This window comes from Branchiostoma floridae, chromosome 12 (genome assembly GCF_000003815.2).
Source record: "Branchiostoma floridae strain S238N-H82 chromosome 12, Bfl_VNyyK, whole genome shotgun sequence".
Taxonomy (NCBI): Eukaryota; Metazoa; Chordata; class Leptocardii; order Amphioxiformes; family Branchiostomatidae; genus Branchiostoma; species Branchiostoma floridae.
In genome coordinates this window covers 7,293,985-7,319,741 of record NC_049990.1, presented here as the reverse complement: position 1 = coordinate 7,319,741, position 25,757 = coordinate 7,293,985, and the positions used below count along the sequence as shown (strand labels likewise).

The following is a 25,757-nucleotide window of genomic DNA, read 5'->3' as shown; positions in this document are numbered from 1 at the left end:
ATTATTTGTTATCAGTAATGATAAGTTCACGTTTCAGTCGTCACCGTGAAAACCGTGAACATAACAGTACATTGAAAAAATCAGGAATTACAGTATATGACACATAGAGCAGCTGCATGGAAGACACCTACAACAGCTGTGCAGATAGCACCTGTACATATGACACCTGCAACAGGTGCAGAGATGACAACTGAAACAGCCATTCTCCTCCTGCCAGGAAAAGTTACTAGGCAATTACATCATCTTTTACAGTCAAGAACTAATTTTTGATTGGCTGGTAACTTTCCCTCCACAAGGCAGGAGAGAATCTGATTGGCTGACCAGACTAAAGCTAACCTGCCAACAATTGCTGGCCGTGTAGCAACTATTTATTTACTTTTACAGAGTAGTGTGCATTGTAGACCTCAGTTGCTTTATTATCAAGCAGAGTACACCGCATGGATATTGTTGTACAATTGCACCGTGTAACAAATTTTCTAATGTATGTGCACATTTATATACTTGTACAAGGAAGGGTAGAGATTGCTGCTGTTTGCCACCTCAGCTGGTAGAGTTGACCATTCTGCCAGATCGCTGTCTCAGCTGTGAGTTTATGTATATGCACACGATGGATTGTTTATTGTACAAAGCACTCACAAGCATTCAGAACTTGTTGTTTTTGAAATAAGAGATGTAAAGTTTTAACTAGCTTGTTGTATGTAGTACCATACTGCAAATGTAGGCACAACAATGAAGTGTCATATCAAGAGCTCATAGTATAGTCATACCCTTTACTCTCCAAGCAGAGGTTAGGCTCCGGCTGTTTTTTTAAACGTTTATCGGGCTTTCTATTTTGCTGGCACTGACCTCGGTTAGGTTTTGACACAGCAAGATTCAATACAAAATAGGAAGCCCGATAAAAACGACCAAAAATACACCCGGAGCCTAACCTCTGCTTTAAGGGTAATACCCTTTTCCCTGGGAAAGATTAACAGCCAAATTAGTTGCCAAATTGTTGTTGCATCTAAAATTAAGAGCATGTGCGTGTGTTGTCAAGCTTTTCTCCAAGAGAGAACATTGGACTATTTGATACATTTATTTTATAAGATATTATGAAAGTCAAGTATCCTAAAACCTAACCTTGTGTTTTGGTTGTTTGAATTTGAGTATTCTGACCTCTACAATGGGGCAGCTGTTTCTTAAATATCAATGTTTGTTAAAACTTTCCTTACATGGAAATAAAGTCTATAATATTGTACATCTTGTGTATTTATCAATAGTTCACTAATAATGGTGAGATTTGCCACAACTGTAGAATGATTGGCAAGATGTCATCCAGTTTGAACTATGGTACAATACTCTGGGTGATTTTTTTTTGAGATTGATGCGTCTCCCCACATGACCTCCAGTATCTTAACCAGTTGCTTGAGTGACTGCTTTTTAGGTGAATCTTATTATCTGGATGTCTAACCTTCATTGACATATCCAGGACCTCCTCAAAGAATGTTTTATACAGAAGCTGGGTACTAATTTTCACCTGAGTCTAGTGAGGAAATTTGAAGTGCTTTTCTCAAGAGCCCAACATTGGGGCCTGCAAGGGTTCAACTACCCTAACCGCAAAACTACCTTGCCACTAATTTTTGCTCCTTCACGTTTTTCCTTGTTTTACCACTCATGCAGACAAATTAAAAGACAATGAAAGAAGACGCAACACAGTTGTGATACTTGCAGAATGAAGCTGGCCCCATGCCGAGATGGCACCAACTCCATTTCCTGTTATTACCTGCCTCCGACGTGAACGGCCATGTACATGTACACAGAAAAATGGTAACTTGCATAGAACAAATCGTAAAGGACATCCTACCAGCATGTATACAACACTTGTTTTCGGCTCTATGGTTCACAAACACTGGTAGTAAATGATTTGTGACGGTCCTATATAAAATTTTGGCTGACAGTTCCCGTTGTACACACAGTTCAACTGCTGTTTGCGATCTTTGGCATTTTTTGACCAAATAACGTTTCTAATGAATCAGAGAAATTTGTCGTTTTATCGAAGTTACCACTTCATACGAGTTATTAGGCTAGTGAATACAAAATCTAAAGCTACAAAGCTTCAGTCACCCAACCCTCTCCTCCCCCACGTAATAGTATGTTCCACTATTTTTTTTTTTTTTACAATTTCTGAGGCACTATTTAGGCCAGAATTTGGACTATTTGATTATCAGAACAGGGAGGGTCAGGCTATAAGAGCAACAATACATCTCAAGTTGTAACACCATAATAACAACATCACTGGAACATTTTACTTCACTTTTGAAAAAAAAATGATTATAAAAAATATGCACACTTAGTTGCTGATGACTCTTGTACATGTACATTTTCTTAAAACATATATATATTATAATACAGGCCAAAACGGCAAAGAGTGCAAGCAAAACCTTGCAAAGATACCTTGTACTGAGGTGTACATGTCCTTTTTTTTTACTTTTCAAGAGTCTGAAAAGTTCACCTGAATGCTAAAATGGCCCAGTGACGTCCATCAACATACATACAAAACTAATAACACCTTTACCTAACTAAAAACTAAGTGTTACAATGAAATATTGCTTGTAGTAAATTCTTCATACAATACGGAGAGTTTGTCCAACTCTGGGAGGAAGGTATAGAATCTTTCGCATGTCATGTTCGAATTGAGTCTTGGACGCCAATACCGCAAGAGAATTCCCGCTCTACAAAACAAGAACGTACGAAATTTACATCACATTTTTACGACACAAGCATACCCCCCTTTTCTTGAGGTATGCTCCAGTGTCTAAAAAAAGAAACCTACTTATCGCTGCCTCCATTCCAGAGCTGAATGCTTATGGGCACATATATGTATCATGTAAGTACAATTCTTTCTCTTGGATCAAAGCAAAAGAGAAACAAGCCCAAAATTTATACAGTTTGTATAAATGATAAGAACAATTAGTCTCGACAGGATATGTATATAAGTAACATAAATGCTTTACTCTTAACTTACTATTACACTCCTTTTCAAGCTGAAAAAAAATGTTAGAACCAAGAAAAAAAATTGGTTTGATCAAAAACAGCCTATGCAGCAGTATGTAGACACCAATTCTTCACTAGTAGTAATAAACTTAAAAGTAACTATAAGGGGCACCATCTAGCACTTTTGGTAGGGTTACATTTGACTTTCCTACTATTAGGGGTTACATATGGACCATCTAATCACAAAAGGCTGTGATTGGCCAGTTTAAATGTGTCAATTATCTAAACTGACCAATCAGGAGTCAGCATAAAACAAATGTTACATGTGATAATTGGTAAGTTAGCCCTTGGGAAACAAAATCATTCTGCTTAAAACATTCAGCATAATTGTAAGTGAGATATTTCAACTTAATTTTACTCCATATAGAACCAAGCTGCACCCATGGAGTGGCTTTGGAGAATACAGCAACTGATCAGAGAATTGTGCATTTTCACTTTACGACTTGTAAAATTAATGTAATATGAATTCATACCAATAAATATGTGCTCAACTTAGATTACAACAAATGCATTCTAATCAACACCCTGTGCCAATATCAGGAATCCTTATTTAGAACTTAGTATGTTTCCTGTTCAGACCAATTCTAGCTCTGTTTACAATAAGTGTTCCTCTAGCGTATATTTGTCCTGAAAATTAAGACTACTGTGATTATAGTAAACATTTTTGTGTCTGGTAAACATATGGTGTGTACAACCAGATCTTGACTGGAAGCACACAATGTTGTCCATTATTCTGAAGCCTATGATCTAATCACCAATCCTCAACAGCCATTGGCTATGTGGTTCATGGCATCACAAAAGCCAGTCATTTCAATGTGCATGGAGTCTCTTGTTGTACAAATTTGGTAATACATGTTCATTTTCAAACACTACAATTCCACACTTTTGCCAGCAAATCAGTAGCATCGTCAACAACAGTCAAAAATGCCTTTTTTTGAAAGTCAATTTTACCAAACATGACAGTCGATACATGCTAGGCAGCATTTCTCTCTACTTTATCATAGAGCCTTGCCATCCACCAAAGTTTGAAACTCTAAACCCCTACCATATCTCAATGGTAGGTACAGATACACACATAGAATTTGGATGCTATTTGCTTAATGAGGTTGGCTCATAGTACTGTATATACAAAGTTTCTATCATATGATTAACATGTACATGGCTTTATCTTATGTGAAATAAAACTTGTGACCTCGGTATCTAGTAAATGAAACAGGTTTGTAGATCATGTTAACTGCACTGATCAGAATGGTTGGTTGCCATATAAATGATTTGTGGTTGCCATGACAATGTATACAAATGCTATGGTAACCACATATGTGAATATAGAACACCAGCATTGAAGTACTTTTTCTTTTGCATACAAAACTGCCAAAAAGTTACCCATACTTCCACATACCGTTTTCATACAATATCTTAAAAGCAGCAAAAACATAAGAGTTGTCCTTTCACATGAAGACAACAAACAACGTACCATTTTTCCCATTGCTAGCCAAACTGTGACATTTTGCTGAAGCAAATGGCATTCGATTGTCCAATGTGGACCAATTGGTTAGACTGAATGCTGGCTCTACCTCACTAAACAAAAGAAGTTTCTGTTGGTTTTGAGTGTGTGTACATTACTGGAGTGGAGATTATCATACAGACGTTGTCCTGAAAATGCCATGGAGCTATATCTCAGATCGCCAGGCAAAGCCAGGCTGCTATATGCTAATCAGACAGATGCTAGGGAGTATCATAATATCCTATACAGCTGGGCATCCTACATACAATAGCTGACTAGCACTGTGTCTTCTGACAAACCATCAGGTTAAAGAATGGGGGGGACTGACTGACTTTTTTTCCCTACGAGCTACATTCTCACTTACAAATTTAGAAAAACTTTTAAAAATAGATAAAAATTTCTTTTCTGACGGATGCGGCCAAGGAAATGCCACAATAAATACATCATGATCATCACCCCTCCAACCCGATGATTTGTCAATGGTCTGTATAACAGTTACTTTAAGCCTAAGAATTCTCCAAGCTATGCACAAAACACAAACCTACTCCTTTGTGCACGAGTATAAAGCACACTAGTAAGTCACACCATTTTTTGTTCTCAACCGTTTAGCGATGAAGCACGACTACATTTTGCTGCAACATACCTTGTTTGCATTTTCATTCTCATAAATTTAGGAATTTACAATTCACAGGCAACAATAAGTCCAAATTGGCTATAAATATTTTTTTCAACTGTTTGAGTCGATACATTTTGCACCATTTTGCTTGACTTAATTTTTTTGGTTCTTTTTTTTCCAAAGAGTTTTTTAGGTAAGTGGGCCTATAGGGGTTTTCTGGAAAGACTCAGTCCAGTGTTAATGACTGGTTTCTTCTTTCCAGAAACCCTTTAAGACCCTATCTACACAGGTCTCTTTGCTCCTGGGTCCATGATTCTACTAGACATATCTTACATGCGTCAAAGAAACTAGGTGGTATCCAGGAACAAAGAATTCTGCCGGAGTTTTTCTTTTTTTTCTCTCTTTCTATCACAAACATTGATGCAAACTTGTGTAACCTGCACACAAAGTCTGTTGCTTGAAATATTTCCTTACTCTTCTTTATCGAGCTTAAGTCACTGTTCCAGGGCTTGAAACTGACTGTATTGCCTGGCAACTTAGCTGTTTTACTGTAGCAACCAAAGCCAGGGCCCAGTGTCTCATGTACATTGTATAGGAGAAGAGGAATCACCTCTTGCAGACACTTACATGTATCTGTAACTCTCTGTCCATGAGAAAAATCTGTTTTAGGTCTTGCACAAAAAAATCTCTAATCTGAATGGGATTTCAATGTTCTTTTTAGTAAAAAAAAAACTGGCTGCAATAGTTAATTAGCACCCTGCTTACGATCAATGGTCTGCTTAGTTTCAAACCCTGGAAAGTTATAACCAGTTATAACTATCATTTCAAAGTGGCCAAAGGATGGTTCGTTATCATCACACTTGCCAGAGCATGTCTTGGAGGAGAGGATTCTGTTCTTAGCCTAAAACTTGAATCCTTCGGCAGGTATGTTGGTGTTACCGTCAAACTGGAAGCCCTCAGTGGACGCCTGGGGTGCCAGGCTAGGATCCTCCTCAATCTACCATGAAAATAGATAGATGTACATGTGATTAGAACGATATAGAACATTTCATGCATCTGTGGTTTTAGTTTCTGCATACATTCATTTACTTTTGTGAGGACTTCTTCTGTGGTAAAAGGCAATGTATCAAAATGTATTTTCAGTTTTCAGACGGTCACCTAGGCCACGACTTGAGTTATGGCAAATACAGTAAATCAAATTGTTTTCGTGCAGAAATGAACACTAGACTACAAACACTACCTTGTCCCAATTTAGTGAGAAAACACATGACTTACATCCGCACTGAAGTACTGGTCAATGATCTCGTACGCCAGCTTGTAGATGTCCTCGTTCTCGTGATTCTGGAGAGCCTCGATCTTATCCAGTCCGTGGCACTCCTCAATCTGCGTCTCGATGGCCTCCACGTTGTCGGCCATCTTGAGGATGTTGTTGATCCCGTCCAGGACCACCTGGATCACCTGGGTGTCCTTCACACTCAGCAGGTTGCAGAAGGGAGAAATGACCGCCTGGTCCACAAGGTACTGGACCTGGGGAAGTCAGACGGCACATTAGTTATGCACTGACTTTACTGAAGGGAGGAATGACCGACTTGTCTACAAGATACTAGACCTGGAAAAGTCAGACAGTACACAGTTATGCACCAACTCCACAGAAGGGAGGAATGACCTGGAAAAATATATATATATATATATAATTATACCACTATACTCTTCCTCTTTATCTCTGTCCTCCGCTGCTCTTGTGGCTTTGGCTGAGCTTAAACCAGCCTATTCTTTTATGTTGCCTTTCCATCTTTTTCTCACTTTCCTCACTTTCTACATCCTAATACTGTCCTTTGAAGTACCACTAATACTATTACACTAAAATACAATCCTGACTAGAACCCTGCAATATCCTGCCTACCTGATCCTTCCTTCCACTGATGGTGAGATTACTGATGGCCCAGGCCGCCTCCTTCTGTGTCTGGAAGTCCCCCAAGCTCAGGTGGTGGATAATCATGGTCCCTTTGCTACCTATACTTAAACACTGAAATACAATCCTGCCTAGACTATGTGCTGCCTACCTGATCCTTCCTGCCACTGATGGTGAGATTACTGATGGCCCAGGCCGCCTCCTTCTGTGTCTGGAAGTCCCCTCGGCTCAGGTGGTGGATGATCATGGGGATGAGCCCGGCCTCGATCACACCCTGTACCTGCTGCTGGTTACCGGCCGTGATGTTGGACAGGAACCAGACAGCTTCCTGCAAACAGTTACAAGGTGATCTTGTGGTTAGGGTTGTTGACACAGGAAAAAAGTTAAGTGATCTCCATCCAGCTTTAGCTCACTGAAGAGCTAGTCTTCCACTGGTCGTGACAGAGTGGACAGATGCTATGTACAGTATTTACAGGTTCATTGTACCGGGAAAATTCCCCTAGCTCTTTTCAACAAGCACAATGAACAGTGGACCACGGCTCAAAGTCATGTCCAAAGGACTGCAACCCTTTCCGGTAGCATGCATGTCAGCTACAACAGCATAAACGACACCTGGGATTCGAACTCACAGCTTCTAGTTCCAGCGGCAGGGCCACTAACCACTGGACTATGCACGATACTGTGGTAGGAAAGGTTCTGATTTCTAATTTCAAACAGGCCCTAATGTTGTGCTCTTCAGAAAGCATTTTACATCTATTTTCTCACTCAACTGAAAAAGACTAGCTTCAGCTATGGACGTTAAGGCAGAGGTCCATTGTTTGAGGAGAGCTGGATCAGATACATACCAAATCGTCATCGGGTTCTACTGTCCATCGTTTATCATTCACACAATCTACATATATGTCTACATTATAAACAATGAAAGACAGAGACCTGTCACCAATTTTACCATAACACGATTATATATCGCTAGAAAATTTGTTTGGACAAAATCTTGCTTCTTCACTTCTGCCGAGGCCAAACGTTTTTTCTAACACAATTACTCCCACATTCACACAGCCAACGAATTGTTTTGTAATCACTAGTTTGTAAGATTCTACAAACTTCAGATGCACTCCCTTGTCAGGCACCGCCTGTACCCAGGCTTATGGTTGGCAGGGTTGTTTTCATGCATGCCTACATCATCATACACAGGACAGAGCACCTTCAAAGACCTCATAATGATCATCACTTCCAGCTCCTTTTTGGATTGCCCTTAAAGGACTTCAAACACATAGATGGATCACTTGTTTTAGTGTACATATTTGAAGGGTAATTGTTTTTTTATCAGTATTTTTTTATTTGATTTGATTTGACATCCTCTTGAAAGGATAGGCTCTCTATATCAGATAACTGAAGTCTAAATAACATTTAATTTGTTCATTACTTAGTACAGGTACTTAGTAATGTGTGGTCTTCAATGATGAACAAATTAAATTTTCCATACTGGCATTGGTTTGGACCTGAACCTAAATCTCTGTACCTGTAGCTGATTAGTAGTCAGTGTAATATAACCAGTTGCTGTTGTACCACATGCCTGCAAAGCTGATATGTTGCACAGATACAGATTAACAGTGAGGCTTTTCCCTTACCTTGTTGATTTTTTCCTTGGTGTGGTTGAGAAGAGCGGGGAAGTGGTCCAGGACGCCGCAGTTCAGCACCACCTGCGTCTGGTCGTCTGTACCGGTGACAATGTTCCCTACTGCTCTCAAGGCAGCAGTCTGGATGGAAAAAAACAACATGTAAAATGGCTGTAAGAATTTCTGATAAAACCACCATTCCATTTTCATAATCATATGCACAATATTTATCACCGAAGGTCTTCCAATTACAGTCATCAGGGTTCGAAATACTAATTGTGTACCAAAATGGGAGCTATGCACCTAATTTTTTACAGTGTGTGTACCTAGATGTTTGCGTTGGGATGTGTACGTAAAGGTACTATTCTATGCTAGTGTGTAGCACATTCTTGACAGTTAAGTGCAAGAAAAATAGTAAAAACTTACTTGTTCAACAGTTTGAAGTTAGTTTTAAAATTTCATAATCGAGCAGAAGAGGAGCAGTAAGATTTTTAATTAGGTTTCGCTGACATTGTACTTAATTCTATACCCAAAATGCACTTAGATTTTCAACCCAAAAATGAATTTCTAGCTGTGTATATAGCTCAAGGAAAATCAGCGAGTACTTCACCAATAAAAGCTTTCATTAACCAAACCAAACAAGACATATGTTCTCACCTGAACCTTGACCTCCTGATGGCTGAGCAGTGGTACGAGGAAGGGCACTACGCCGGACTCGATCACCATCTGTATCTGCTCGTTCCCGCCGTCGGTCAGGTACGACAGCGCCCAGACCGTGTCCACCAGGATGTTGATGTCCGTGTGGTGAATCAGGACGTTCAGCGCAGGGAGAATTTCCTGAAAACAAGTGTTTTCAGTCAGTCTATTTCAATCCACTTTTGGCAATCTGCTGTAGATTCATGTATCTTTGTTGAGGCTTAGTTTTGTAGAAGAAGAAAGGTTTAAAGTTACTCAAAGAAGGTTTTCTAGTGATTTACTGTAATTCTTGATTTTTTCACCATACTTTTATGTTCGCGTTTTTTTCTGTGACGCCTGTAAAGTGAACTTATCATTACAGATAACAAATAATTCATTGACCTTTTTTACGTGCACCTGCTGTCACCGTGAACATTTAGTTCAGAGAACAAGTTCAAGTTTCTCAGACCGTGAAAGTTTGGTACCGAGAAGACAAAGTGAATTACAGTAAGTTTGGGGCTGAAACAATTATGGAGTATAGTGATAATACATTGGAAAGATATATCTGCCATGCCATGAATTCAAAGTGCAGAGGTCACCATAAAAATAAAACTACTGCAAAAACTTTAAGATTAACAGTACAACACAGTTCTACAAAACATTCAGGTGTACACAACTAGAAGTTAGAATTCTTAAAAGCTACAACAGTCCATTTGTGTCAACATTTAACCTGTATTCTGGAGAGAGTGCTTTTGTTCCAACATACCTGTATTGTGTCTATGTGGGAAGGGGGGGTCTTTGTTTCTCCATACCAGTATTGTGTCTATGTGGGTGGGGGGTCCTTGTTCCTACATACCTGTATTGTGTCGATGTGGGGAGGGGGGTCCTTGTTCCTACACAGGTTGACTATGACCCAGGTGACGTTTCTCAGGAAGGTGATGGGGATTGTGGGATTGATGAATGACAGGAGTGGCTTGACCACACCCAGACTGATGACGTAGTCCCGACACTGCGGACCATCACCTACGGGGAGAACATTGTTATCTCAAGAAATATAGATCTACAATAAGAAATCGAAGATCATACACATCCATGACATACTAGTATTTAGAAATTTCTCAATGCAATGCGCCCCAGCCATCACAGATGTTTACAATTGCCACTGACTCAATGCTTAGGTCTAATTTCCAGACTGGGGCCTGTCAGGGTTGTTTGCCGAAATGAAAAATAGAAAATTGTGGATAAAGACTTATGCTTATGACAAATCATTTTCATGTTTTGCATGTGTGTTTTTTTGTCTCTTGTATGCTAGTTTTCGTTGTGACATATTGGCCAGCAGTGTCGCAGTTTGGAAATGAGACCTAAGAATTGCAGACCTAAACAATGCCAGTTATCTCCCTCCCATATGAAGTCATTCGTCAACCTCATTCCAGCTGTCCATGGACTATATACCAAACTACTTTCAGGAATTGGTTGTCGGCCTGTACTGCTGCAATACATGAAAATACTACTACAATCATCGTTAACATTTGAAGATTTCCATTTCAGTTGTGCAACAATGAACTGTACTATCCATTTCTGTACAAACCTGATGAAAGTATTCATGAATTCATATTACCCATGTGCTAACATCCTGGAGAAAAGCACGCTGACTCACCAATGATATTGCCTAGCGCCCAGACGGCTTGCTCACAGACGTTTTGATGAGTAGACTCCAGCAGCCCCAGAAACAGGGGCACAGCACCTGCGTTAACTACAGCCTGGGTCTGTTGGGAAGTTCCTGATGCGATGTTGGTGAGGGCCCAGGCAGCCTCAAACTGTAGGGAGGCACTAGGGGGCACACACAAGAAAACACAGCAATAAATATCAAATCATATGATTTATGAACATGAAATAACTGAATAACAAGGTTTAAAGGGTTTTCTAAAATGCACCCAACCTAAAAAATTGGGTGCACTCAAAAACATAAAATAAAGTTGAAACTAGAAGGTCAAAAAAACTAATTTTACTAGTACCATACTTCCTTTTGGAGCATCAAAAATTTTGGTGAACCCAAATTCCAACTTCAAATTCATAGACAAGTGCTATGACTGACATCTTATTTTTCTTTTAAACTCTTGAATGTCATGAATATGGTGTATACTAGTATGCTTTGAGATCTTTACATGTAAGCCTACGAAAATATTTGGGTGCAGAAAAAAATTGGGCACACAGCTCCAAATTTTGGCAACCAGTAGTTTGAGCCCTGGTTGAGATACTTACTTCTCATTGTTGAGACAGTGGACCAGGATGGGTAGGATGCCAGAGTTGATCAGGTCATCGATCGGGGGATTGCGGTCACTGGACAACAGTTTCCTGTTGGGAAAATATTCAACTGTCAGATGTACCTCAGCATTCTTCCCATTAAGGTTCTAAATCAATATTATACAGACATGATCTTCCAAGGTACTACTGTAAATGCAGAAATGTTCGTGGTGGATTAATGTTTTTATTTTTCTATTATGATATTAGATTGCAGTCTATAGTGTTACCGCGAACTTAAATCCACCGCGAAAAGTCCTTTTTCCCGCTACCGCGAAATTAAATCCCCGCGAATTTAAATACATTTACAGTATACATAATTACGTAATAAAGTAATAATGATGATTGTCTCACTCAACAAGAAAGCATGCTAAGCTGCCTAAAGTAATTTCTTAGAACTATGCTTCAATCTTTCATGAAATAAAAAAAGGCCAGCCAGAAATAACTTTAAATCGACCTATTTTTGACAGGACTTGATTTCAAAGTAGAGGCGTAAGACTAAGAGTATTTTGGGTGGAGTTGTAAGTTTTGGGTTGACAAATTCTGCAACACAGCTGTAATATATTTGAATAAAAAACTTGTGGTGTCACCAGTTTGCTGTGACCTCTCCCTCAAACATAAAAGATTAAGTCACTCACCTTGCAGCTTGCACTGCCGTCAGTTGGACTGACACATCTGTGCTGGTGGCGTTCTGTACGATCTCGGCCAACGTTTGGTTTGTCTGGGGAAGGCAAGAAGGAAAAGAGTCATGAAAAATAAACTAAACACAGGAGTGAAGGGATGAAAACATTAGATGATGAAAATGATAATCAGATGAAAGCATTGTGCAAGAATTTCTGAAATGTACTTCCTATTTCAAGAGAGTAAACATTACAATGTTTCATTGTGTATACTTAACATTCTCCTAAAGCAACTTGAACTTAACTAAGTAGTTAAGAGCAACACTGCTCCTAAGCTTTCATAATACTTAAAAAGCAAACAGCAAAAATGTTTTCAAATGTGGTAAGTGCAAAACCTTAACTGTGAGAGATAGGTAAATGTTACATAGTAATACATCTAAGTTCACACTTAGACTAAGGGTATTTAAAATAATACCATCTTGTGGTTAAAAAAGCTATAACATAATAATGATAAATGATGTCCATTCTGTAAAGGAAAATAGTGTACTTCACAGTATACTGAGAGACAACTACAGAATTGAGTATCCCTGTTGAAAACACCAACACAAATACCAGACATTTCTAAGGTGATGTAATCACTGCCCCACTGGTCACATACAATAAACACATCACAGACAACAAGAAAATACTCTATAACACTACAAACTAGCAGAGGTTACAGAAAGTTTTGATTCTATTCACACAAAGTGGGACAAAGAAATATTCACTGCATATGCTTGATGCTGTGTAAAGCTGCTTCATACAATCATAGAGTTGGCATAATATTGAAGAGGAGAAATTGCACTTGGCTTTGCAGAAAGAAAAGTTTACTGTCTGAAATCCAGACAAAAACAGATTATAGAATTGAGGTTCTTTTAACCGTCTCCCCGCGAATATGGTCTTTTGCCATCAAATTTAGATGGTCTTTTGCCATCATATTTGTGTTGGTTACCAAAGCTAGACAGCAGGGAGAAAGCTAAAATTCAATGGCATGCATGTGGCTGGCTCTGAAAGGTGCACTTTTTTCATTGCATAAATAAGTTGTGCATGCATTTGCAGAGTTGCACCGTTTAAATTGCACCTACCACAGATGCATTTTCATTATGAGATGCACCGCCAGAGCGGGGTTGCAAATAGTAAACTGAAAGAGACTGGAAAAATGCTGGGATGACTTTCTGGACTGTGTGTTTCTGGAGTATAACAAAACTTCTCTGTCATGTAGTTCAGTTCATGCATAAATGCACCAAAAATGCACTGTGTATGTTGGATGCAAGGTTATCGAGTTTGACATGGACTTTTTTATGGTAAAATGTACAAAGAATTGTGAAAAGTTTGCAAAAACAAATTTTCAATGTACTGCCTACTTCTTACTTTTTGACATGAGAAACAATAATAATATTGGCTCCAGCTCTGGAGTGTTACCAAAAACAGTAATATTGTGTCCTCTGACCTCTCCCAATTCTAAGAAGTACCCAACCAACAAACTAATTTCATTACTTCTTCAATTATTCAGTTCAATGGACTGGCAAGAAGCAAGTACATGGAAGCCTTGCATAGCAAAGCATTTGTGAAGACCCACATACATAATACAGCTCTTTGTCTAACCAGCACATGTACTTACCTTAGATTTGTTGATGTAAGGTAAAAATTAGTAAAATTACAGTATGAAGGTGATCTGTTAGTCACACTTTGGTCAAATATCTGGTGCGCACCTAGTCCGAAAACAATCTTTTACATATAAACATGTGCAGTGCAACTAAGGTAGCTGTATATCATTCTTTGCCTTGGTTATTTTGTACCTGCAAAATCATAAACTATGGGTAGCTATCTTGAAAGGTAAGGCCTTGTAATTATACAGTTACAAATTACAGTTATGAAGACTTGTCTTCTGCTACTTACATGTATGTGTTTTTGTTTATGTTGCCTGAAATATTTGTGGCAACTAAAACAAACAACATTTCTGTAATAAACTTTCTTTTGTGTTTAGCCTTGTTTAAAATAGAATGAAAGGAAAACAATGCAAATAATTTGCCAAGTTGTCTATGTAAAAACATCAAAAAGCTATTCTCAGTTAGATTTTTTACTTTTACTTCAGAAGATACATACCAGGGGTTTGTCTCCTTCCTCAGACTCTGAGCTGTCTATCCTTGGCACATTTCTTCTCTTCAGCAGGTGTTCCTCTCTCTTATTCTGTGGGGAGAAATCGGTCACAAAATATATCAAAACCTGACGTTCTGCTGCAGTACCATAGAAAGCCACTAGGAAGCCAATTATGGAATCGGTCAAAATATATCAAAACCTGAAGTTCTGCTGCTGTACCATAGAAAGCCACTAGGAGGCAGAATCTGGAACTTGACCTTCATTTTCCCCACCCACTTATGAAACATAATTATGATCCAATGCAGCAGTGCACCTATTTTTTTAGGGTGCATCAGGATATTTGTACAAGGTTACATACATATGCTGAAAGGTATTATTGTACACACTTAGTCTTATGTTCGTGATAAGTAACCAGAAAAAATACAGTCAATCAATACAATTTAAGTTTAGGTAAGTTACATATAAAATTTCATCAGAAAATGCCTCGGTAGGTTTTGCTGACATTCTACTACTTCATTTGATGTTGCACAGGCAGTTTGTGACTGCTTGTCACAAAGATTGGGTGTGGGATAATCTATTGTAAATATGATGTCTTTAAACACATGTGTTCTGACTTCTCACATCATATACATGTGTAGTTTTCATCAAATTAATCAATTAAAATTAAAGGACAGACTAGATAAAAATTTAAAACTTCCTTCTCATGTGACCTTATAGATTCTTTTTCATCATTTCTTGTGTAGCTAAAAGAAAGGACAAAGAAATTTTAGAGACCAAACACACATGCAAATTTTGTTGATTTGGTTATTTTTTGTTTACTTTATTTCCCTACATAATTTGGAAATCATGATTATATTTTTTAAAGATGCAATTACTTACCTTTCTCAGTTCAACAGTTACTTCATTCCGCTGTCTTCTCATAGCCTGTGTTGGAATCAAAAGAGCTTTGTTTATTACAAGACAACTTGAACCAAATTATCATGTACCATGTCTGACTGCTGCCCCCCTCCCCATTCCGCATAGTCCAGTCATTTTGGTTGGCAACGTCCCCAAATACCTAAATTTTCGTGATGATCTCTTCCCGTTTTCACTTCATTCTTGTTACTTGCACCCTCTCAGCGTAACTCAACATAGTATGCAGACACCGAAGGTCGTGTTATCGGTGAGATTTCAGGGTCTTTTGACGTGATTAGTTCGTGGAATACTCGCATGTGTTGCTCGCTCAACATACAAGTCGGCCCGGGCGCCATTTTTGAAGTGAAGTGATCAGAAGACAGACGAAAAAAAATACGTCGTCTGCCGACGATTTTTGACACGAAACAAACCTAAATGTACATCAGCACACATCTTCGTAATTTAAAGGTCGTTATGACTACATCTATGGATGAAAAATCGGACTGTTTCAGCTACAAAGCTTCAAAGATCTGAGGAAAAATTGAATGATAGAGCTTGTCTCCAAGCCAAAACACGGCGTCATGACTGTCTGGACATTTCTCTCTCGACAACAACGCGTCGTTTCAGGCTGAGATGGACAACTTACCTCAGCATCGCGGCCTTTATGCTTGTAACTTCTGATCCTGTTGTTCAAGAAGTCTGCGTAGCTTTCTCCAGACGACATTTTTAGGGGAAATCTGAGGGAAATCCTTCCGTTTCTCTCAGCCCAGAAATCCAAAATGCCGGCCAACTTTGACGTCACTGGAAACCACCGAGAGAGAAATAGAACAAGCCCGCTCATTGGTCAATTCTGACCCACCCTGATTTGTAATGATGTCGATAAAATTTTTGATAACTCATTTTGATCAACTATAGACAAATTAATATTAGCATATCATACCCTAAGATATATACAGTTTTTTTAGTGTGAATTTGGTATTTCCCTGTTGAAGAAACAATCATAAAAAAAATGGACCAACCAGGACTCCCCTTTCATTCATGGCACGTTCTTGCTGACTCAACGAGCCACAATGCATGCCGGGACAGTTTTCCCGCGAAAGTCACACTGACTCAGGCGGAAGTGACAGCTACATCTGCATATTGTTGAATATCGACGATATTTTGAGGCTCTGTATATAGGAGAGATTAGGCGTGTAGTGCTGTTGCTTGATAGTTGTTGTTATACATTGAACCATGTACGATTGCCCAGCAAAAATTGCTCTGTGTAACTGTTTGCAAGGACATTTTATATATAACGTCCTTGGTACATGAATATGTGCCGATATAAGCACAACCGCAAGATGTCGCTTTACGATTGCGTCATCAGCCCCACCCAAAGTGCTCCAAGCAGATGTGGCAGAGGGACTTGGTTTAAACGTATTTGAAGTTGCTGACGTTTTCTGAATGTGTTTTGCAGGTTTTCCAAGAATATATTGCTGGAAATGTGTGCTTTTTGAAATTATGTCACCGGCACTAGCACTGCCAGGCGTTTAACTGAAAAAAAATGTACACCTAAAAGAAACAAGAACAAAACACATTCTTTCTTGCCCTTTTCGCAAATTATACATGTATCATCTTTAATTAACCTTCTGGGTCGACTTCATCATCTGAAGTTACCTTATGAATCCCCAAATTTTTTAAGTTTTTGTACAGATGAAAAGTTGAATAAGATAAAACCGCAATATATATATGTCAGAATAAGATAACCTAGTTGTCAGTACTCTCATTGAGCAAAGTTTGATAGGGAAAATCGTGACCCTTTCCTTGCCGTCTTTTTCTGTCAGTGATTTTTTTCTTTTAATTTTTTTTATTCAAACATTTAAACAATAACACAATATGACAAAGAGGTAGCGTACTCAAGTACAAGACTTGCAAAAGCAAAGGAAAATCACGTCAGACCGAAAATAATACATTGTACATAGTATAACAAGAAAAGATGAAGGCAAGTCCAGTTTCCCACCCAATGATGAAATAATTGGACACATTACAACAAATGCCTGGACAACTGTGTTTTAAAAACGCTTAGTTGCAGTGATGAAGTTTTGGGTTGTTAACAGAATATTGGAGTTAACAACAGATGAATATAAAGGACTACTTTCTGTCAGTTAGTGGGGATAGCTGACAGAAGAAGACGGCAAGGAAAGGGTCACGATTTCCCCATCAACCTCTGCTTGGAGAGTGGTCAGTACATCCATCCATCTATTTGTATCCCTTCAGTCTTTGGGGATTTAGCCATGGTCACATAGGGTTTGAGTAAATACATTTACATACGTGTGCACGTTTGCTTGCCTCCTTTCTTTCTTTTTTTCCCGCTCGGTTTTGCTGGCTTAGCTTGTAAGACAGTCCAAAGGCTCGACCTTAATTTCAAACGGTAGACAAACACCCTCCATCACTCCAAGGACACACGTGAGTCATCTTTTCTCGGAGCGTCGATCTCAAGCCCCATCCGATCCCACATGTGATCTTCTAGCAGATGAAGGACCCGGCTGAGGAAAATTTGAGGGAAATACGAGTATTTCTATGTCACACTATTTGGACTGCACCTATATCTACCGGCTTAACTTATAACTTTTATAAGGCCTTATGCGACAGTCCAAAGCCTCGGCCTTACTTCAATTCACATGGTAGACAAATACCCTCCACTGCCCCAAGGACACAGATGAATGATCTTTTCCCAGAACAGCGATCTTTTCTCGGCAAATGGATCCCATTCCACATGTGATCTTTAAGCAGGTGACAGGATCTACTGATCTTACAACACATAGTACTTTCTCTTCCAGTTTCTTTTTTGCTTTTTTACTTTTTAATGCCTGTTTTTGAAACATACGAAGACTAACTTTTGCAAGGCCAACTGATTTTTCTTTTGAGGACAATTCTAGGGGAAAAAACGAGTATGAGTAGCTTGTAGGACAGTCCAAAGGCTCGACCTTAATTTCAAACGGTAGACAAACACCCTCCACCACTCCAAGGACACACATGATGACTGACTTGTCAGTCACATGAATAATCTTTTCTCGGAACGTCGATCTTAATCTCCCCATCTCACATGTGAATTTCAAGCAGATGAAAGGACCCGGCTAAGGAAAATTTGAGGGAAAAAACGAAAATTTCTATGTCGCACTACTAGTATTTGACCATAACTGTTTGGACTGTACCTATACGCTCGTATCTGCCGGCTTAACTTATAAGATAGTCAAAAGCCATGGCCTCTACTTCAAACTGTAGACAAATGCTCTCCGCCACTCCAAGGACACACGGACAGCCATGAATGATCTTTTCCTGGAACATAACCTCCACACCACTGCACATGTGATCTTCAAGCATATTTAAGGATCCGGCTAAGGTTCATTGTTTACGCCGGCTCTTATAACATATAACTGTATATGATATCTGTGCCTCTTCCACAATTTCTTTTTACTTTTTGATGCCAGTTTTTCCAACTTACGAAGACAAGCTGTTACAAGATCAACTAAATTTTCCTTTGAGGACAATTTGAGGGGAAAACGAGCATTTCTATGTCGCAGTATTTGACTAAAACTGTTTGAAGTGTACCAATATCCAGTTCTCCTCGCTGAAAATAAAATCCTTTATTGATGTGGGATAAAGGCTTGATGTTGTCCAGGGTCGAAAAAGAGCCGGGCGTTTCTTGGGAGCCGTCCTGCGCATGCGTGGTCTGGCACCCAAGGCTCCACACGACTGGATTGCTACTCTACAAAGGAGCACATAACGCTTCAACTTAATACTTAACCTTCTGTGACCGCTAATAACTTTCTCATTTACATTTCAGTCGGATCTTGTGCAGTACGGACAAAGCCAGTATGCAAATTTATAGATTCTGGACAGCAGACTTATTTCCTATCCAGAGAAATAAAGCCTCAGTTCGGTGTGTGGAAACCACATTTTGAAATTCGACCGAGACAAAGAAGTTTGTCTCTGTTCACATTTTGCAGTTGCATCTACATCCTTTAGTCCTGAGGAATGGGGGCCACAAAACAGAGAATGCTGGTCATTTTCGGCATGATGCTTGCCATGGGGTGTATCTCTTCAAACTGTAAGTACACCGTTAATGATCATAATTATCATTATTATTGTTTTATTTACATTCACCGTCTCGACGAAGTGTATGTTGTATCTTCTCATTTTCGGTGTTTTACTTGTTTTTGCAACATTTGGAATTCTTTTGTAGTGTTGTATTTTCCAATGGTTCATCTCCTCCGTTTAGAATACTAGAAACAGGACTGGAAAGGAGTTTCGATGTTGCAAAAACAAGCAAAGGGCAGCGAGTGTACGTAAGAAGCCTCGGTTGAAATCGGATGGAACCCAGGCTACGATAACACGTATTGTGAGTGTTGTTGTTAAGTCTTCACGTACCTATTGTTCGTATTCAACCATCTTTGTCTGAATTCGAAGATTTTTCAATGGTACTTTCTCCTATAGGTCCAGATTCCAACGAAACGACAACCTACACGTTTGCAGGCAGGCCACAGCTGCAGTTTACCGGCTCTCCTAATCGAGATCAAACACTGGTTGATCTCCGCACTCCGCAGACAACCACTGATCAACCAGGTAAAACAGAAAAAGGTATTGTTGCCTACTAGTAACTTATCAATTCCTAACGTAGCGCTACTACTTCATGCACAGCCTAATATCGTCCACTTTGTGTACTGTTTACCCGTTTTTAATTGGGGTATGATAAAATAAAAAAGAAGGATAATTAGACAAGAGAGATAATAGTTTTCTCGCTGTTTTCATTTTTTTGTCAACGCTTTCTCCGCGAAAAGTGGTGGTCATATTTGGTGAACAACCGTCAAGATAACTCGGTAACTGAAGTTAACTATAGTGAAGCTAAGAAAGGAACAACAAATTTGGTAGGTATGTAGGTGAAATGTAGATTATGCAAAATAGGACAACATTTGCAAAAATGATTAAGAAATTATGTCGAAGCAGTTTTTTTTCAATCTATCTTTATTTCATGGACACGCTTTGTTCAGATTGTTTGGGTGGTTGATAGCTTTTGATATCCATGATTCAAGGCGAACAAGCAAACGCCAAACCTGCGACATATACCTAAACGATTATCATTATCTCACCAGGTTGTCCTTCTTGTTAAACTTCCAACCTTTAACTTAAGGAATACCATATTTCAACATGTTGTCCTTTTGTCTACACTCCGCACCAAGTCAGAACGACCCTTTAGGGACATTTCAATAGGTTGTCCTTCTGGTTATACTCCATATAACGTTATATAATATAACAATGGAAGCTTCAAGGCCCACAACCAGACCTAAACTTGCAAAACTTAGCTGAACAAAAACAAAATCTACATACATTAACTTATGGATGATCATATTTCCCCAGGTTGTCCTTCTGGTTACACTTCATACGACGGAACTTTCTTCAAGGCGTACAACCAAGCCAAGACGTACAGCCAGGCCAGACATGTGTGTGAAGATGACGGGGGGCTCCTGGCCATGCCGAAGAACCAAGACCTCGACACCTTTCTGGTGAAGCTGAAGAACTCCGTGGATAGTGGCGAATATTTCTGGTTCGGGCTGAGCGATGAATTGGGCGAGGGTGAGTGGATGTGGGTAGACTGGACGCCATACAACGCGACTTCTGATTGGGGTAACTGGCAACCGGGCCAACCAGACGACGCTTTCGGGGCCGGGGAAGACTGCGTGCACTACGTTTCCGCTAGGGGCAGAGGGTGGAATGACCTGAGGTGCGACACTACTCTGAAATTCATCTGTCAGCTGACACAGGGTAGGTCACGACAATTTCTTTTTACTTACCTGCAATTCAGCCATTTGCAACTTTTATTCACCTGCATACCCACCTCTTGTCCACCGTACCAGCTCCTCTCCTTGAAGTTCCTCCGTGTTGCAGTCCAGTGAAAAAAAAATGTGAAAAAAAAACAGCCGGAGCCTAATCTTTGCTTGGATAGTACATTTTGAGACATCTACTGATGTCCGTGTGGTTCCAAATTGCTTTTCATGGTCTACGAAATCTTATTAACACTTAATATATGTAAAGACTCTCATATATGTTAAGTTTCATTATGGTTTTCATTTTCCTGCTTCAGATGAAGGATCACGTGACCACGCCTCTTGCCTCATGAAGAATGCGGATAAAACAGGTTACTATTTACAGTTTGTACTTTTATTACCTTCGTCAGAATGGCTAAGGTTATGTTTTGGGCGTGTTTGTGTGTCTCTGTGTCAACAGCATAACTCAAGAAGCCTTGGATGGATCCTGATGATATTTGGTAGATGGGTAGGGGTCGGGAAAACGAAGGTCAAGTTCGATAATGGGCCCCCTAGCGGCTTGCTAAGGTACTGCATCGGAAACTCATTTTTTTATATCTCGTGTTCTGGACATGTTGTGGTCATGATTTTTGAGTGGTAGATAGCCCTTGGGGCAGAGAGTAAGTGCTGTGAGTTTGGGCCTCCTAGCGGCTTTGCAGCAGGCGCCGCTTTGCAGCAGGCGCCGGTTTCCTTTCAAACTTTGGACGAGAATAACTCTACAACGTGTTTACGGATCTTCGTGATTGTTGGTATGTAGATAGAATGAGTGTTGACTTACATAATGGGATACTAATTATGCAAATCAACAGCTAATTTGCATAATCAATGAGGAAAGTTTATAAATCCACTGCATTCCATGATAGGAATTTGAAACTTGTCACATATGTAGCTGGGAAGGAGGGAAATGTCAATAGATATAAATTATGCAAATGATGACCTCATTTGAATAATTAATGAGAAAATATGAAGATGTTGACGGATTATCATGTTTTTTTGGTATGTAGGTAGCGTAAGTGAAGACCTACATAATGAGATACCAATTATGCAAAGCAACAGCTAATTTGCATAATTAATGAGGACATTTTATAAATCCACTTCATTCCATGATAGGACTTTAAAACTTGTCACATATGTAGCTGAAAAAGAGAGAAATGTTAAGACATATTCATCGTACAAATGACGACCTCATTTGTATAATTAATTAGAAAATATGAACGTGTTGACGGATCGTCATGATTTTTGGTATGTAAATAGCCTAAGTGAAGACTTATATAATGTGATATTTATTATGCAAATTAACAGCTAATTTGCATAATTGATTAGGAAAAGTTCATAAATCCACTGCATTCCTTTATAGTACTTTCAAAGTTGTCACATATGTAACTGAGAAAGAGGGAAGAGAGTAAGAGATGTATTTAAAGACTTAAGTAACTTGAGTAACTGCTTTTTGGCATAATCACAAAATGTTTTTTATGGCCCAGTCTGCCCAGACAAGAGTGACGGATCTGACTACCGCGGGAATCTCTCCGTCACTAGAAGTGGGAAGACTTGTCAGCGATGGGATCTCAACTATCCACACGCTTATCCCTACTACTGGTGGTGGTTTGATAATCACTCTGACCCGCCCGAGAACTACTGCCGCAACCCGGATGGGGCGCTCGGCCTGTGGTGCTACACAACGGACCCTAGCACCCGCTGGGAGTACTGCAACAACCCTGCATGCCTTATCTAAAACTAGAAAAGCAACATTTTTGCAAAAGTGCAGACAGTTTTCCTCTAGCCTTGTGGCAAGCTACTCGCATACAGTACTAGTATTATACCATTATCCTCGCCCCAAAGTAGTGTGTGTGAGTGAAAAAGTAATTGTGGACATGAATGAGGGTATCCAGGCGAAGAATGTTTCACTATACCAATAATCGGTATTGTTAGACGATACCTGGTACAAAATCTTTGATTTACATAGATTACTTGCGTCCCACTGAGTTTAGTGCGATATGTTTAAGTCAATCATGGTACCTGTGGAAGAGCATTGTTCAGGAGCGCTACCAAGCGGGTGTGAAATATTCTGCAGCTACCACCCATCCGTAGTCTCATTGGTCGGCAAACTCCTTTGAGTCTGACAAATTGACAATTATTAGACAAATTCTACCACAGTAGAAATCTATTTTACAGCAATCCCAAGAGTGTAAGGTTTGGATAAATTATTTCCATGAGTTTTTGAAGTGTATTGATAAATATTCCCTCTTGTATATGTAACCTTCGTATTGTGCCACTCAAGAGGGCGCTAGTACAACAAATTACTATGACGCTAGACTTCGCTTTGTCATGATTCCATCACCTACAAGGATACTTGTACATGTAGCAGTAGTAGGAATTTGACTTTCTTTTTTTCCTTTGTTATTAGAGATGAACATACGAATTGTACATTCAAAGCTTCATTGTTACTCAAGTAAAATGTGTTTTCTTTGTTTTACACTTAGTTTTTTGTACATGTATGTTTATCATACATCATATGTATAGGAGGGTAGCATTTAGAGTAGTTGTTCCGATCCTTATGTACAAGAAAAAGAAAAAAAATAGTTGCGCTTTTACTACTTTTTCAGCAGGAAGAGGGCAAATAACAATTGGCTAGAACAACAGTCAGCGCAGGAGTCTATAGTTTGTCTTCATATTCCACTTTAATACTTCTCAGCAAATACCTTATGAAGAACAGTTCTAGTTGTGGGGAGGGGGGATAAGTTGAGTAATTTGGCTCATATGCTCTGAATGCATTTACTAGATGTAGGCCACTGCTTCACTTCTGCATTTGGAATAATCACTAAGATGATGATGTAGCGGGTACGTTTCGTTTCGTGCAACAAGCCAATCGACATACTATCATAAGTACTGTTCATACGACACTTCTGTAACACGCTTGCCTTAATAATAAAGCTTGTAGTGATATGGCTACAAAACCTTGAATGTGATCATTTGGCTGAACGCTTCTAGCAAGAAGCTCGGGGTTCTAGCTTTCAGACATATTTCGTTCTATCAGATGGAAGCTCGATCAAAGGGTTTTAGCTATGAATCAGACAAGCTAGGTTGGATTCCAACCGGACTCAACAAATCCTAGGAAACGAACAGACTGAAGGGGAACCTACTGGACTGAAGACATGGTCGGCGCAGCGGTAAGTTTACCACAGCCTGGTAGAGGCTAGGTATATGCTAGTGTTAGCGCAGTGTAATCGGATGCATGTTTATTTCAATCGGAATTGTGCTGCGGATATCGATACGTTGCACAGTACAGATGTCAGAGCATAGGTGTCTTTGGATAACCAATTGTCATCATAATAGTGTGTCGTTGATTAGACAAAAACCTTGAGTTTTGAGTTTGAGATAATTGTGCAAAGATGCCGTCATCACGAAGACAATGGCGCGAAACATTAATAAATGCACTTTTAAGAATGTAAAAGGGATTGCTTTTCGGTTTAGTTATTGAAAGTGCCTTAATTTGTACAATATGGGGCCGTGCTTCTTTGTCCTCGTCTATTGATAGGTCGTACTCAATGAAACGCACACGGTCGATATTGTTTGAAGTGCAATGTCGGTGTATCAGCAAATGATACTAATGCGTTAACCTGACCAACCTGTGACAAAAAGGAGCTAATCTAGTGAACTTAGAAACTAGTTTGGTTGCAACTTTGCTATGACAGTGCTAATACCAAGTCCACATGGTTTGTACATTTGACCTTGCGGTTACCATGGTGACACAGTCGGCATGTTGTCCCCGCGAAGCGGCCCTTTAGGCCGAACAAAAGTTCCTTTTCATTGGTTTGTAATCGGGCGGGATCCAACATGGCGACCCCCACACGTGAGCAAACATGGCCGCCATCCGTCATTCGAGCACGTAAAAAAATCGTCTGACACTGACAGAAACTGGTGTGCCCTGTCGACCAAACGAGCCGTCTTGATACTATAGGAACTTGACAATATTTACAGTCCTTCAGGAGCCCAACCTTCAAGGAAACAAGATACCAGCATCTTATTTATGTTAACCCTTAAGAAGGCCCTTGGGGAAAAGACGGGAAAATTCCACCGGTACTTCAGGATAATTTTGCTGCAAGGTTTGTGAAATTGTTGTCCAAAAACGCCACACGAATGTTGCATAATATTCTCATACTGATATTGGTCAAGAATTCAAGATATGCATGTACAAGTGCCAGACAACGCAACTAAAAAGCATAAAATATTCCAGATTTTTTTGTCAACGTATGCAAATATCAAAAATGAAATTTGATGCATGCCTTCTTCTCTAGCTCTCGTTGCTCCACATATTTTCCGTATTTCTTTTTCGTAGTAGAACGTATGTTATTGCTTTATTGCGTGCAAGAACGGCCTACTGATTTTCAACGAAGAGGACTTCCTGGTACTGCTATTCTACTTGATTGTTCTACAATATAAGAGCAGCATGAGAAATTGGGGTCAGTTTTCCTTCTGCTCTTTACCGATGCTGACTGGCTGCACCTTCTCAAATTGGATTAGGCTTTTGCAGATGCCCGGAGAACGCATTCATGTCGCCTGCCTCTCCCCGGGCCTGGATACCCTGCTCCCGCCAGACAAAG

The 25,757-nt window shown here is 39.6% G+C and overlaps 2 protein-coding genes across 2 annotated transcripts; one reads left to right on the top strand and one right to left on the bottom strand.

The window, feature by feature from the left end:
• Nucleotides 1-1,698: 1,698 nt before the first annotated feature.
• Nucleotides 1,699-16,143, bottom strand: LOC118427218 (importin subunit alpha-3-like). Its single transcript, XM_035836863.1, has 12 exons — nt 15,960-16,143; nt 15,299-15,343; nt 14,426-14,509; nt 12,299-12,381; nt 11,622-11,714; nt 11,017-11,189; nt 10,216-10,382; nt 9,342-9,521; nt 8,697-8,825; nt 7,217-7,393; nt 6,429-6,680; nt 1,699-6,150 (listed from the first exon to the last, which is right to left on the bottom strand). The coding sequence occupies exons 1-12, from the start codon at nt 16,035-16,037 to the stop codon at nt 6,055-6,057; spliced, it is 1,557 nt and encodes a 518-aa protein (XP_035692756.1). The 5' UTR covers nt 16,038-16,143; the 3' UTR covers nt 1,699-6,054.
• A 4,545-nt stretch (nt 16,144-20,688) lies between these two features.
• Nucleotides 20,689-23,277, top strand: LOC118428094 (lactose-binding lectin l-2-like). The gene is made up of 3 exons (XM_035838062.1): nt 20,689-21,115; nt 21,435-21,488; nt 22,638-23,277. Exons 1-3 carry the CDS (start codon nt 20,689-20,691, stop codon nt 22,886-22,888), a joined length of 732 nt encoding a protein of 243 aa, XP_035693955.1. The 3' UTR covers nt 22,889-23,277.
• The last annotated feature ends 2,480 nt before the right edge of the window (nt 23,278-25,757 follow it).